A 15,373-nucleotide genomic window follows, 5' to 3' on the forward strand; every position below is an offset into this window, starting at 1 on the left:
ATGTTAAGTTTAATCAGCTTGAAACAAATAAAACTTGATTTAATGTGAATTAATGAGAAAGATTAGTTAGATCTAGATGTTAGACCCATCCATTAATTAGATTTCATATGACTTTTAAAGTGTTCAACCAGCTGGTGAGCCCTGGAAAGTAACTTGACCTCCAGGGTTGAGAACCAATGAGATAAGGGAGAATCTGCTTGTGCTGCAGGGACGAGTTTATATTTGACTGCGTGTGATACTGTGATATCAAACAGAGAAGTGATTCTGAGGCGAATGAGTAAAAAACACAAAAACAAGGTTTGCGCTAAACATGGGTAATTTTTATTTAGCTAGTGAGTTACCTAGAGGAGAAAACTGTCACATCCTTGCAGTTGGTGTCTTTTGCCGTTTTGGGGGAATCCCAGTCAAGCAAAGCGGGAGGTGGGGTGATGTGGGGGTTCTCCCAAAAGTGCTAAGAGTTGTTGAGGACAGACAGTCTGATCGAGCCTGAGGTACAGTAGAGTACATCAACATCAGAGCAAAGACAGTCACCCACAGGGCCCAAGGAGGCCACTGCTAGTTCTAGCAGAGCAGCAGGTTTCTCCTCAGACAAATGCACTTCAGAATGACAGAATCACAAGAGAGAAAAAAACCAAAGATGTGCACTGGCCGGTGATTGCCAGCCTGCTGCATAATCGTAATCTTTTGGTACACAGAAACAGATGCAGAAAGGAAGGGAACAGGTAGGGGGGAGGATACATCCTATGATTGGCATGATTGTGGCTGTTTCCCAATTATTTCATCCCACCTGTCAATCACCCAAAGCTCCGTCTGAGGAGGATCAGACAGCTGAATACAGATTCAAGTAAAAGATTAATTCATACATATCATCTTTAACTCACTTCGGGAGCTGATGAAAGTTCACCACTATCCCAAACATTTGAGGCATTACAAAAATTACAAAGAAGCCTGGTGAAATCTTCTGACTACTTTGGTTAGTCAGTTAGTTGCTCACAAACAAAATCAAAGAAGAAGAACACAGAGTTAGAGAGTTAAGGGTATTGGTAGACGCTGTTTAGAAGGACTGAAAGTGCTTTAAAGACAGAGTCAGAGTGGGTTACGTTCTTTTTCTCGTGAGACAGGAACACGGGGTTTGATGCACCAGTCAACGGATACAGATGAGTCCATCTAGTTGTCATGTTCAAGTGTTCAGTTACATTGTCATCTTCAGCGGAAAGATTGTGAGAGCCTTTCCTCTTTGTGGTTAGGCAAAATTTTTATTTAAGGTCCTACGTCATTAGTGTTGCAGTTCTAGCAGAGAGCTTGCTTGAAGGTTACTGTTTATTTCTATTGCGCTCCTGGCGAGAGAAGAGAGAAAAACAGATGATCAGTGGATGGCATCGGAAAGAAGAGCAACAAAGGACATAAACAGACACAAACAGGAGCAAACATCAGAGTAGCACCCCTGGCCTTTCATTCATGCTATAAATGTCAAATTCAGAAGCAACGTATTACACTTTTTCGTTCTATGCCGTCAGATGCAGATGCATTTAATGTCTGAGGCGAAGTTGGGAATAACTTACAGCAAAGAATTCTTGGACCAGTAACTAAGAAGATGTGACACTTAAGCTTGAAGTGAGCACCTCATTTTAATGCAGTCAGAGATTATCAAAAAACACTTATGAAGGCAATCAGTATTGATTGCACTCCTTGGGAGAGATGTATCGAATGAATGCCTTTATTGTGTCGATCTGCATTCGCACCTCCCTGCAAATCTCATTCATTACTCAGGATTTATTGAATACTTTTATTTTAAGATATTAACTTATATTACTTGTAGGAGCTTTTATTAATCAGTTACATCTCAAAGAGTAGTAATGAGTTGAAAGCATCAGCCAAGTAGGGATTGATGTTGCAGTTACAGCCCGTTGCAAGTAGCTCAATCAAACTGCTTGACTTAAAGCCCCCCTCCAGTGTATTTTGATATTTTTATATTTCATAATTTTCTGAGTCCTTTCCTGGCAATGTTGATGAGCCCCACTGTTTGCCAAATACTGTTTGACAAACAACTTCATTTTGTGCTCAAAGTCACTTAATTTAAGTCGCTAATATGACATCATCCTCCGGTAGGGGTTATAAAAGCAGCGTGGCTCCTTTAAGAAACAGGGCAGCGTATAATGTGTGAGCAGAAGGAGAGATTGTTACGGTGACGGTGCTCAGAGCAGACGGGTATTAGCGACCGGAGCAGAGCGGAAAGTTTAGCAGAGAAGTTGTCTAGTGGCAGTAAATATACAGTACAGGCTACAGTTTGACCGTGAATAAACTCTGCAGCTCCTCAATACACAAGAACGACTTCTGTTTGAGTGACAGCTATCACTATGCCTGCTAATATCCATGCTATTGCTTGACCATGGTAATAACAAAGCTATCACTAATCCATGTTTCTCTGCATGCATTCTGTTTGAGAATGAACAGAATAATAACTGACTGAAACTAAAGTTATCAACAAATGTGAAGAAATAACAGTTTTATGTTTTGTGTTGCAGTGATATCTACTGAAGTCAGCATGCTAACACCTCCCTTGTGCTCTGAGCTCTCAGTGCAGACCGCTAGATGCATGGATAACTGAGCTAACTAGCTAATGACAGCTACAGTTAGCAGCAGTTAGTGGTTACTCTGGTGATAGACTGTCTTCTGTTTGTTTTGAGTATGAACTTGACCACTTGGTGGCCAATCTTACGTCTTAAGTATTTATATCAATTCTGACTATTACTAGTCTGAAACCAAAAGCATTTTTAGGTCAAGTGTTGTTCCATTTTGCATAAAACTTTCTAAATTAGGATACTGTACAGTTTGACTTCTCATTCTTGATGGGAGGTGCTGGTTTCTAAACCTGGTTTCAGTGACAACATGTGAAGCTTAAATCACAGAAACCTCAAATAATGTCTTTAAAACGATATATTCCAAATATAAGCACATTTTAACTTCAAGAGAGTAAGAAAAAGTTTTTTTTTTAAATGTGTTTAGTATGCCTCCGGTATGTACTATCTAAATGTTTGTCTACGTTTACACTGCAGCCCCAACACTCAGTGTAGGGGCTGCAACCGTCCTAATGCATACTCAATAAAACATGACAACACACCTCAAATATCAAATATTCAAAGGTGTATCATGGATAAAAAAAATGGGAATGCTGTTAAACTGTTTTTCATTAAAGATACGATGTGCAGGTAAAATCCTAAAAAAAAAATTTTAAATTAAAAAAACATGGGAGTCAAAATAACCCAGGGGCTCTTTGTGCCTGGGTGGAACAGCCTCCTCTTTGAGGAGTGGGTGTCCATGTCAGTGGTGCGAGAAAAGCCCTGTGAGACCAGGGCCCCACTGTAACACTATCCCCAGAGGGGGCTGCTCAGGAAACTTCACAAAATCCAATCAATACAACTAAATGTATGCTAACTTCTACCTCAGCAAGGTTGGTGGCCATATCATTTTCAATTATTTGATTCAAAATAATTGACAGAAAATGGGTGAACTAAAATGTTTTAATTTTCTTTTATGCACAATAAAAATCTTCTGCATGAATAGATATTAGGTCTAACATTCAGGAAGTAAAACTCCATCCTGGTGCATAAATGAATCCAATTAACCGCATCTTTACTGCTGTAATACAACTGTAACTATTGCAGCAGACGGCCTAACACATGAGCACTTGATTATTACAGTATATCCACAGGAAAGAAAGAGCTAACCTCCGAGTATTAATTGCCCAATTAGTTATGCTAATAAAATCCTGCAACAACATTTAGATCCAAAGTTATCTTTCAAATAAACACTTTGGGAAGGTGTTATAGTGCAGGTAGCTGTGCTCGTTTGACACCTCTCAAAGTTCGGGAAGGACAGGCCAAACAATAGAGAACAATTAACCTTGTCAGACGAAGGAGGGTGAGGCCTCAGCTGGGCCGATCCTGTCATGTAGGAGGTCAGGGCTACAAAAGCATCACAGCGCAACGCCTGCACAACGCAGGATGAAACAGGCTTTCTACTGACAGGTTGTTTTCAGAAGCCTGAAAACACTGACTTGAAATATTTATGAGAAAGTAACCCAGCGCATATTAACAAGGTCAGCAGCGAGGAGTCAATACAGCATCAATGGAGCACCAGCAGAGGGGGAGTGGGAGAAAAAAGGAGGGAGCGGGTCATGGGGGTTTTCTAAACGCAATTAGATTAGCATATTGGTGAATCTAAGAATGGATGCCGCAGAATACTAGCAATGATAACATATTATTCACTCCTTGGCTGCTGTTTTTCCTCAACAGCAGCATCCCACAGAGTTTTTACTACTTAGACTAACATTTGTGGTACACCACTGTTATTACCACTGCAACATATTTTAGTTTCTCCTCAGAGGGCGCAGGCTTACACTGTGTGGTTTTCAGAACTGCACACAGGCAATTGTAATCGTGTATTTTTATCATGTATTTTGCTGGGAAACATTTTTTATTTCAAGTCAACCGTTTCGAACATCTGAGGTAAACTGTACCAACTCTGAGGCACGCTGCAGCCAGTTTGCAGGCCGAGGGCTTATGTTGTTAAAGACTAATAAAGCATGAGGAGCCTGTGGAGAGCAGAGAGGCTCTGCGTTCAAAGGGAGATCAGAGCCTACATCTGCCTTTGTCTGAAAGACGGAATGCCAGGAATGTGGGCTATTTCAGGAAACCTCTATGCATCCAACTCCACTTGGGCAGATCATCGCAATCTCAGCGGCACAAGATGGCTGATGAGGAATCAGCGCTTCCTGAACCTGCTTATGAGTAATGGTGGCATGTCAATCTGCTGACAGGCCTCTGGGAACTTCCATTTACGCCACTGTTCATTCAGTCACAGGATGTTACAAGCTCTGTCTGAGAGCAGGTGGAACAAGATCAGCTGATTACAGTCAGGCCACAGCCTGTAGCAGTGACTCAGTGAAAGTTAGCCTCTCTTTGAATTAAAGGGTAACTAAACTGAATGGTCTCATGCATACAAACAAGCTATTTACAGGGGACAGGACTCTTTGTATGTGTGTTTATCTCACCTTCCTCAGAGCCTCCTCTTCTTCCTGACGTTTCTCATAATGTGCAAAGTCATCAAAGATTGAGGTGGTATGCTTGTAAGTGGCGATAATTTTAAGCACTTGTTTGGCCTTCTCCAGAGGCACTTCTTGAGTGTCCCTGGAGTTGGTCACTGGCTTGTTGTCATTGTTCTCCAGCCGGATGTGTCGCAGCTGGTTGTTGGGCACGTCTTTGATGAAAACCCACTTCACCTCAAACTTGCCCTTCCACTTATCCTGAGACCAGACGCCTGCATAGGCATTGTAGTCCACCGGTGAGCGCATCTCAGCCACGCCACAGAAGTGCCCACTGCCGTTGACACTGAACAACAGGTATAGGGGCCCCTTGTTGCCCAGTGAGCGGTAGGCGCCATCCAGGCGCTTGTTGCCATGTTCTGTACTGCACCAGATAGAGTACTTGATTGAGCGGTGGATGTCATCTTCTGAATAGCTCTTGATAATGAAAACACGTCCGTTTTTCAAGTTCCAGTCAAAGTCTTTGGGGTTGTAGTTGTTGAGGGCCCGGAGTTTCTCCAGCACTGGATGCACTTCTCCGGAGCAAGGGGAGGCACTCAATGGGACTCCCCCACCCAGACCAAAGGCCTCACCCCGGTTCCTTGGAGCCACCCAACGGTTGGGGGGTGGACCAGGTTGCTGGGGTTGTTGCTGATGAAGGGGCTGTGGGGGGCCAGGTTGAGAGGAAAGGTGCAGGTGAGGCGGGCCAGGAGGCAGAGAGTGAGGGTGAGGGTGGGGGTGGGTGTGGGGGTGGGGGTGGGGGTGTTGAGGGGACTGGAGAGATTGAAGCTGGAAGGGCTGGTGTTGGTGTTGGGGCTGGTGTTGGTGTTGGTGTTGAGGCTGAGGGGGCAACGGGTTCTGCAGTAAGGGCTGGTGCTGAGCGAGGAGAGGCTGTTGCACCAGAGGCTGCGGGGGTAGCATAGTCTGAGCTAATGGGGGCTTGTTCATAGAGCCCTTATCGTCCCAAGTACCAATGTTCATATTGTGCTTTATGGGGGGTGGGGGTATGGTGGCGCCTCCCCCCATTCCCATGTTGGCTTTGGGTTTGACCTTGGGCTGTGGCTTGGCTGGCTTCTTGGCAATGGCTGCCCAGGAGGCAGGTTTAGGTGCGGACGAGCTGACAGACGGAGGGAGGCTATTGGCTGCCATGCTGCTCATACCTGCTGTGCCTCCTAGGGGAGAGCCCACGGTTTTGGTGACAGCTGCCACCATGTCCGTACCCAGTTTTAACCCTGTCATACCCTGCTCAATGCTGTTCAGCACCGGGACTTTACTAAGCTGGGTGTCGCTTCCAAAGCCTGCCTGTCCGTCCGTGATGGCCCGACCCAGCGAGCTGGGGGCGTACCCATAGCTGTTACTGTAGACTGAACTCTGCGTGGACTGACCCTGAGAGACACTGGTACCCCAGGTGGAAAAGTCTGCATTGCCAGGGAAGAAGTTGAAGCCATGCTGACCCAGGAAGGGAGGGGTGTTCCCCAGGGCACCTGGCTGACTGAATACGCCATCAGGGATGAAGTGCGGTTCGCCATTGCTCATCTGTCCATAGGTAGTTAGGTAGGGCATAGGAGGGTCTCCTGCAGTGGACCAGGCAGCCTCTCCCAGAGAGTAAGGGAAACCAATGGATGGAGCATAGTAGCTAGGCATGTAGGGGTCAGACATTGGTGGATAGCTGTTACTCTGTGTGACATAGGGAGACAGTCAGTTAATGTACAAAAATAAAATGATGACAGAACAGTAAAACAAATCTGAATGACTGGTTCATGGCTGCGAGTAATTTGTCCATAATGTGAAAATAGAAGCAAAACATTGACCACCTGTTCTAAGTGATACATTGACTGTAATATGCTTTATTGTTGGAAGTTACCTGATTTGTCTGGCCGCTTAGATAAGGCTCAAAATCATCATCATTCACACCATCCTTTTGATGCATTGATCCGTTTTGCACTGAGGACGGAAGGAGAGGACATTAATAAATCATCATGTGTACAGTGGTCAACAGTAAACAGCTGTGACATAAATGATAGGCTGCAGTTTAGGCTACAGCTTCATAGCACAATCACTAAGTAGCCTGATAGCATGTTAGCTAATTTTCAATCAAAACAGCCGGCACTGCTCCACTGAGCTACATTTTTTTAAAAATCGGGGGCTTGTGCATCATTTACACACCACTGTTAAAAGCCTTACCTTTATTTCCTTGTCCTTTAGGTCTCTGAAATAATGGGCAGCACAGGGAAAAGAGGTGAGACTGTTGTCAGATCACGACAGGAAACAGCAAACACACACACACACACATACACACACACCGACACATACACACAGACAGGGAAGGCTGTATCCTAATACATGGATAAATATAACAGCCGATGGTAGTAACCTCAAGCTAAAACCATCAGCCCGGATGTTCACATTTACAGGTTGCTTCGCGTTATTGACCGGATGTCAAACGCTCTGACATCCAGTAAACGGTGCCGCATTGGCAACCGGCTACAGCTAGAGTTGTTTGGCAATACAGCCGGCCTACATTACAGCTAATAGCTATCACATATCAAAGACTTTTTTAGCCCGTGTGATCCGGCAACACCGAACCAGATCAAACTGTTGTCGGCAAAGTTTCAATTCGCCGCACGGCTAATTATTTTCGCAACATTTCAGCTGTCAATGCACGAACCTGATCGACTGTGGTCGCAGACATCCTCCAGGAACCGAAACTGATCGCTGTTCGTGAGACTGTCCACGGCTTCCCCCTGCCTCTCTTCTTGCACTTCGGCGCTTTTCCTGGCTCGTCTCTCGGGTTGTCCAATCACTCCGTAACGGTTACAAGGCGGCGTTTTTTCCTTCCCCCCCCTTTTTTGGTCAAAGCCTGACGACGATCCGCTGTTTCTGGCTCTTACAAACGGCGACTACGTGTCTGTGGAGAAGGCGTCAGATAATGTGTCCCGATCCTGCCGGCGATCGTGTGAGACAGTCAGTTTGAAAGTGACGAGTGTCTTGCTGGAATATCCCTCACCATATTCCACAATGGCGGACAGGCTTTTTACTCCCGCTTCCGTTCCGTTCTGCTGCTCCGTGACCTTCCGCCTGTGACGCTCTGAGTCATGTTACACACTGACACTTCACATGACAGTCACAAACACACAACAAGTTCCCGCATACTTTACTTATATGCTCTGTACGCGCTTATTTTTAGCCGTTTTACTAACCTGCCGCTGTGCCCGTCTGATAGCACGATACTGGTCACCTCTGCACCAGGGAGCCTCTTTTAGCTTAGCCTGAACATAACCTCACCATGAACAGGACGTCTGAATCCCCATGTGGATAACATAGAGTTAATACAAACTAAATTGCAGGGGTGGAAAAATATGATTACATTCATAAGTGGCAGTGTTGCAAAGTAACTAAGTACATTTACTCGGATACTGTACAATATTGAGGTACTTTACTTGAGTATTTTTCCATCTTCATCTATTCATATATGTTTTTATAAGCCTATAAAATTAAACAATTAAAATAACCAATATTTAATTCATATAATTAACCCCTACTCAACATGCTACAATATTAAAATTATACTTATACTACTTGATGCATAACAATCTAATAATATCACACTCCCAGGAGCCATTTTGAATACAGGGTATTCAGTATTTTCACATTATTGTATTGCTACTGTAAAGACAGTGTTGTAAAATGTACCTAAAAGCCCTACTTGGGTACAATTAAATATGTTGTGTTAAGTAACCAATAGGCTATGGAATGTACTTAGGTCTAAAAAGTATTTTTCTGGCAAAATTGTATTCAATTATCCAAATAACAAGTAGAGTAAACTATATATATGTATATTCGCATGTATGTGCATACTACTGCATACTATGGGTGGAGTCCAATTGATGATAAAATAATACATTTTAAAACTTGCTACTTTTTTTGGTTCTGATGCAACATGTGCATCTGCACAGTAACTAGTAATTAAAGTTATCAAATAGGCCAAATGTAAAAAGAACAATATTTCCCTCTGAAATGTAGTGGAGTTGAAGTGCAAATACTCAAGTAAAGTACAGACCCTCAAAACACAGTACTTGAGTAAATGTACACATAATTGCATTTCATCTCTGATGTAAAGGATATGATTACTTATTACACCCATCACTATCTATAAAATGGATAAAACACTCAGCACACTTTATTGAAGAGTCCAGTAAAGGGTTTTTCACTTCCTCTTGACAAACACTTTCAGACTTCTTCTGCTCAATAACACTCATAACAAACAAGCCTGGCTGCAGTTTTAGATGAAAGATGAAACATGTTAGTGAGGCGCAGAGATTTAGGGCGATTTATTGTTTTGGGATCTGAGCATGAGTCAAAACAAACTACAGTAAAATGTGTTTTTAAAAAGTCATAATTTTATCATATGATTTTGGGGTATTTGTACTTTCCATTCTCTATTTTCTACTTTTGACTTTACAGATAAGATTTTGCATACAAAACATATGACCAATGTATAAAATTATATAATGAATTGTGTTGATTAACCTGACCAACCGTATATAAAGCCAGCTCCTCGATCAGCTACATACACATCTATGCATCTATAACATTTATTGAATGATGCAATAACATTGGCAAAGGCCAATGATTAGTACTTTTGATTCTTTAGGTAAATCTTTTGACAATATTCCTGAACATTTTCTTAAGCAAAAGTTTGAATGCAGACCTTTTACTTGTAATTGAGTATTATCACACTGTAAAATTGTTACTTTTTAGAGAATCTGAACACTTCTCCCACCACAGCTCCACAAAGCTGTGCTGTCTGTGGATTTCAGGGACTACAACCCCAAACGAGACTAGCCGCTGCTACTCTCGCGATACTTCCTCAGTGGGTCGCGGAGCAGTATGGCAGCCGTCGCGCTGAGGTCCTGCCGCAGAGGACTTTCACAGATATTAAGTAATGGAGGGCCCGCAGCTTTGTCTTCACAGCGTCTGGAAGGTTTGTTCAAGTCTCCGCTTCAGGCACAATTGCTTTTACGACGCTTGACTTTCATACAAGGGTATTTTGAAAGCAGACGGGGGGGTGTGGCGCACACAGACTGCGTCGTCTCAAAAATCTAGGGCTTGTAAACGGTGCTGCGCTTGCGCTTTGCGCTGTCTACGTTGATTTTCGTAGTATTTTTAAAAACACTTCGACATCAATGAGCCCCATTTATACGTGTAACTGTGCTTGAATTCTGTATATGTTTGGTCCTGTTGAAAAGTACCCCGCCGTGTCCTCATTACCCATGTGCGGTTATCTAATTTGCGCAAGAGAAGCCTTATCCTTTAAAATGGAGTGTGACACTGTATTCAGCAATGATGTTAACCTAATTAAGCTCATATACCGTACATTGAGTCATTGGTATTACACGTTTTCACATGACAATAATGCTTTGTGTTGTGTCAACCAGGTGCCAGGAGACACAAGTCCACAGTTCAGTATGCTTCACGACCAGATCTTCCCAAGCTGGCCTACAGAAGAGTGAAGGGGAAGAGTCCAGGTGTGGTCTTCCTCCCAGGATATGGCTCAAATATGAATGGGCAGAAAGCCGAGTCACTGGAGGAGTTTTGTAGGTCACTAGGACACTCATACCTTAGGTAAGTCATCCAAACACACCACTCAAGAGGGATGCCATGCTCGGGCGTGCCATGCTCATGATCTCATTCTTAATACGGAATAGATCACTTCCAAAAAAACATACCTAATACATACATCATTGGTCCTGGATGTCCGTAGTCTTGGTTTGCATCTAGTGAGAAAAACACAAATAACTATTAAGGCAATACAACTTTTGGGTTGAACATTAAAAATCCAGTTAAACGCTATCACATAACATAGGTGATCCAAAGTGCGTTACAGGGCCGCACGAAGCAAAAATAAAATACATGAACTGAAAAAGATGCATGCACCCACCACACATCCTCAGTTACACTCCTGCAGCCATGATCAAAGAACAAGTGAAGCACAAGAAGATGATAAGTAACGATAAGTGACAGATAATTTAAAGAAGGAAAGACAGCTACTGAAAAGAGCTGGTTACCATATGATTATGTTACAATACATTTAGTGACACTGAAACACAGGAGAAAATGTGACTAGGCAAAAATGTCATGAGTCATACCATAAATAATAGATTATGTTCATCTTGTTTCCAAGAAGCACTTTCCCCCAAGTTCAGAGTACATACAAAACATTTTTTTTAATGGATTTGGTTAAGCAGACCTGAAAGCACTCACTGTTCAATCATTTCAATATATAAAAATCAAAGAAACCTATTTACAATAATGTGGACCCGCAAAAGCAGTAACTGGTAAAATGTTTGAGATATCATAACTTGAAATCAGGCTAATTGTGTAAATCAAAATTATCTGTTTAAAATTGTTTCCATGAATCATTTCAGCTTTTTAAAACTACCTCCAACTATTCCAAACTTCTCATAGAGCCTCCATTCCCGAGGTGGTTGGATATAAAACATGTGTTCGATCATACTGCACACTCAAAGACTGAATCCCTTGTTCAGTGTAGAATATTACTGATTTACTGCTCTCATAATGGTAAAAAAGAACACACAAAACTCACTTTGTCCCTGGCCTCTCATGTCCATGGCCATGGGCTACATGTTCTATTTATGTTTTCCCAGGTTTGACTACACAGGACATGGGGCCTCAGAGGGGGTGATGGCTGAAGGAACTATTGGTACCTGGAAAAAAGATGTCCTCTACGTGTTGGATGAGTTAGCAGAGGGTCCACAGGTACATATTTATTAGTCATATCCCTTTTCAAGTTACTTGTGTTTAATAATTAATGACATTATGAAAACATCCTGAGATCACAACCCTTTCTGTTATTGATTTATATGCATTGCAAACAGTGACATACTGTCAGAATTCATACTCCTACTGTCCCAGCTGACTTGTGTCATGAAAGGAACACATCTTGAATCATCCAGACTTGACTTGTCTGCATGAACTTTAACAAGCTGGACAAGAAGGGCAAAATGCAAGACTTGCCAAACACAGTTACAAGAATATGTTTTTAATAACATACAGCCAGGTAGTGTATTGTGCACATTTGTGCACAAACATGTCAGTGATGCAGTCCACATTCCTACCAATGGTTTCATGCTACCCACTGATTGATAGTACCAAGAAACTTAGACATGCAGCAAAGATATGGAAGAAGAAGTATAGAAGCCAATGGGTAGAATGCATGTTTAAAATATTTCCTAAAAACCTTGTCAAATGTTAGGCTTCAAGGATACACAATGCGTTTAGGTGAGAAACACTGAATGTAAACATAACTGAGTTTGTTGACAAAAATACTCAACAGGGTACCTTTTTAAACAGAAACTATCCAAATGTTCAACCAGCTCTGTATCACTACAATTTTAGTTGTAAAAGCAAGTGAACAACGCTAAACTTCTCTCTATTTTACCTGTACCCAGAGCCTCCCACTCTTTTGCCAGCGGAAATCTGGCAAATCACACAAATTGTGTCATCTGGCACATTCCAGGGCTGTTGTATCAGCTACAGATTACATTTCTGCATTATTATTTACACATCCACAGACACAAAGAGTGTAGTCAGATTTAGACTCTTTCGCTTGGATCGAGTGACTGTCAAAATGTCAAAACTAGGCAGTGCTGGTGAACTATAAACCAAGATTCTGTTACTACACTACGTATTTCTCGCCAGATGTTTTCAGATTAAATATTCTAGTGTACTATTTAGCTGCAATGGAGGATTATAACCAGATGACGCCATATCGTTCCTGTATTGTGAAAATGGTTGCAGACCAAACGCTGATCAAACTGTTAAAAAGGCAGTGCTGATCAAATATGAACCACAATCCTGTTCATTGTCTTTCTTGATTAAAATGTTTTAAAAAACTTATTTTAGTGTACTGTTAGGTATAATACAATATTGTTTGTTACTAGCTGGCTACCTAACTATTTCCTGTTTCCTAACCGAATCCAAGCCACAACCAGGCACCACCCAACTCAGAGTATGTTACCCATCAGCGGTAGTGTTTGTTGGTCTGGTGAGGCGCAGTGCTTTTGTTGTTATAGGTTTTCTATCTTTTGAGCAAAAGGGAATACCACAACCCTTTTTCTCTGGTCATGTAGCACCAATTTCAAAAATATTGCATCCTTATACAGCATTTTTGGCCAGTTTTATGCTAAGTGAAGTACTTCTTTAAGGTGAGCAAAGAGAAATGTCCTCCCCTTCAGCAGACCAGTGTGGAAACAGCCTTCTAATGTCCAGCTGATATCACATGCATCATTCTGTGAAGTAATGATGAAACGAAACACATAATTGAGAGAAGGGGGACTTGTTTGTATTTTGTATTATACTTAAAGCAATATAATTAACACTAAAAAACGTTATTTTTCACTCTCTTCTTCCATCTCGTGTTCATTGGATGTTCAACCATTCCTCCAGAAGATGGCGCTGTGTTACCACATTTTCTTACACTGCATGAATCTTTATGGCATGTTCTTCATGAGGTTTTAATTATTATATTTTATTAATCAGTTGATTGGCAGTCTATAAATGGTGTTTTTTTTTGCTTTTCTCTTCTAGATAATGGTGGGATCCAGTATAGGTGGTTGGCTCATGCTTCTGGCAGCCATTGCAAGACCAGAGAAGACTGCAGCACTTGTGGGCATCTCCACTGCCGCTGATCACATCGTCACATCATTCAACTCTCTTCCTATAGAGGTAGGATCAAAATGTTGTCACTTGTATCACATTTTTGGCATTTCATTTAAAACTTCTCATGGATTTTTATTTTAAACATTTTTCATTGAATTGGATTTGTCTGTGTTTGATTTGCAGTCACGCAAGGAGTTTGAGGAGAAGGGGGAGTGGTCAGTGCCCACCAAACACTCAGAGGAAGGTCATTACAAGTTTAGCATGGACTTTCTGCGTGAGGCGGAAAATCACTGTGTGCTCCAGAGTCCCATCCCCATCACTTGCCCCGTACGGCTCATCCACGGGCTCAAAGATGAGGACGTCCCCTGGCACATCTCCATGCAGGTTGCAGAGCGCGTCCTCAGCCCCGATGTGGACGTCATCCTTCGGCGACATGGCCAGCACCGCATGTCCGAGAAGGACGACATCAAGCTCATGGTCTACACTATTGACGATCTCATAGACAAGCTGACCACTTTGGTCTGAGTAAGGCAAGGGGGAGTGAACTTGAGAGGTTGTTGAGATAAGGAGAGAAAGACTTACTGGGAAGTCAACCCTCAAGAAATTTACCAAACATGGCATGTTACTCTGCCAAATATGACCTTTTATCCATCTGTTATTCTCCCTGTACGCCATCTGTCATTTCAACATGCCGTTACATTGCAAACTACATTGAAAGGGGGCTTTCCTGCTAGCTGTTCCCTTATATCTTCAGGTTGCATTTGTATGTGTTCCAGGTTGTTGTATGGAGTGTTATGTTGGCCTTCATTAGGTCTGCCGTTGCTGCTGTCTCTGCCACTGTTCTTATTGTTTGACTGTTTCCATCCCTCTTTAGACGCCTAGTTTTCCTGTGCCTTTTTTAATCACTTTTCACCCATTTTGGCCAATAAAACCTCTGCACAATAGAGTGCAGGTCTCATTCTGTTACCACAACTAACACAACATAATCAGCTGACAAATATCAACTGTCTTTATGAATTAAATGTACTGTAAATGAGTTTATAACTGGTTATGAAACAGTTTCAATTTAATACCGATGCCTCTATATAATCATCAGCGAGAAGTTTGGCTATTTCTCTTGTTACATTAACTTTCTCAACAAAGTTACTATTAATGAGCAACAGAATTAGTTAGCTGTAGCCTAACCTAGGTGTATGAACAGCACTAAAACAAAGCTTCTTTTGTTTCACATCTTCATGATGGCACATAGCCACAAATATATAAATTACCTCATTGCCATGCATCCTGCAAACAGCTGTGTTTAAAGAAAGAAAATAGTTTTACAATTACGTTGTCTCAACTTCACTCGCGTACAAAATAAATCCAGTACCAGCCTGATCAGAAACTTCACGCCAGGAGGTGGTGGTTCATACCACTTTTGTCCACAGGGGCCGCCAGATTCATCAATAAATTAAAGTTCCTTGTAGCAAATTTATGATCAAGGGCCATTGATAGAGATTTATAAAGGATTTGCAATTGTATGAAATTAAGAGTTGTATCACAAAAAACACAAGTTAATTACCCTTGATTGTGTTAAATGTTTCTTATGAAAGCTGTACATTTTAAAAG

The 15,373-nt window shown here is 42.0% G+C and overlaps 2 protein-coding genes across 2 annotated transcripts; one reads left to right on the forward strand and one right to left on the reverse strand.

The window, feature by feature from the left end:
- Nucleotides 1-298: 298 nt before the first annotated feature.
- On the reverse strand, nt 299-8,156 carry ythdf3 (YTH N6-methyladenosine RNA binding protein F3). The gene is made up of 5 exons (XM_073488416.1): nt 7,752-8,156; nt 7,268-7,292; nt 6,948-7,027; nt 5,054-6,760; nt 299-1,337 (listed from the first exon to the last, which is right to left on the reverse strand). Exons 1-5 carry the CDS (start codon nt 7,773-7,775, stop codon nt 1,314-1,316), a joined length of 1,860 nt encoding a protein of 619 aa, XP_073344517.1. The 5' UTR covers nt 7,776-8,156; the 3' UTR covers nt 299-1,313.
- A 1,795-nt stretch (nt 8,157-9,951) lies between these two features.
- On the forward strand, nt 9,952-14,711 carry abhd10b (abhydrolase domain containing 10, depalmitoylase b). The gene is made up of 5 exons (XM_073488755.1): nt 9,952-10,067; nt 10,522-10,708; nt 11,752-11,863; nt 13,694-13,831; nt 13,949-14,711. Exons 1-5 carry the CDS (start codon nt 9,974-9,976, stop codon nt 14,288-14,290), a joined length of 873 nt encoding a protein of 290 aa, XP_073344856.1. The 5' UTR covers nt 9,952-9,973; the 3' UTR covers nt 14,291-14,711.
- Nucleotides 14,712-15,373: the final 662 nt, after the last annotated feature.

Source organism: Pagrus major, chromosome 19, assembly GCF_040436345.1.
Source record: "Pagrus major chromosome 19, Pma_NU_1.0".
NCBI lineage: Eukaryota > Metazoa > Chordata > Actinopteri > Spariformes > Sparidae > Pagrus > Pagrus major.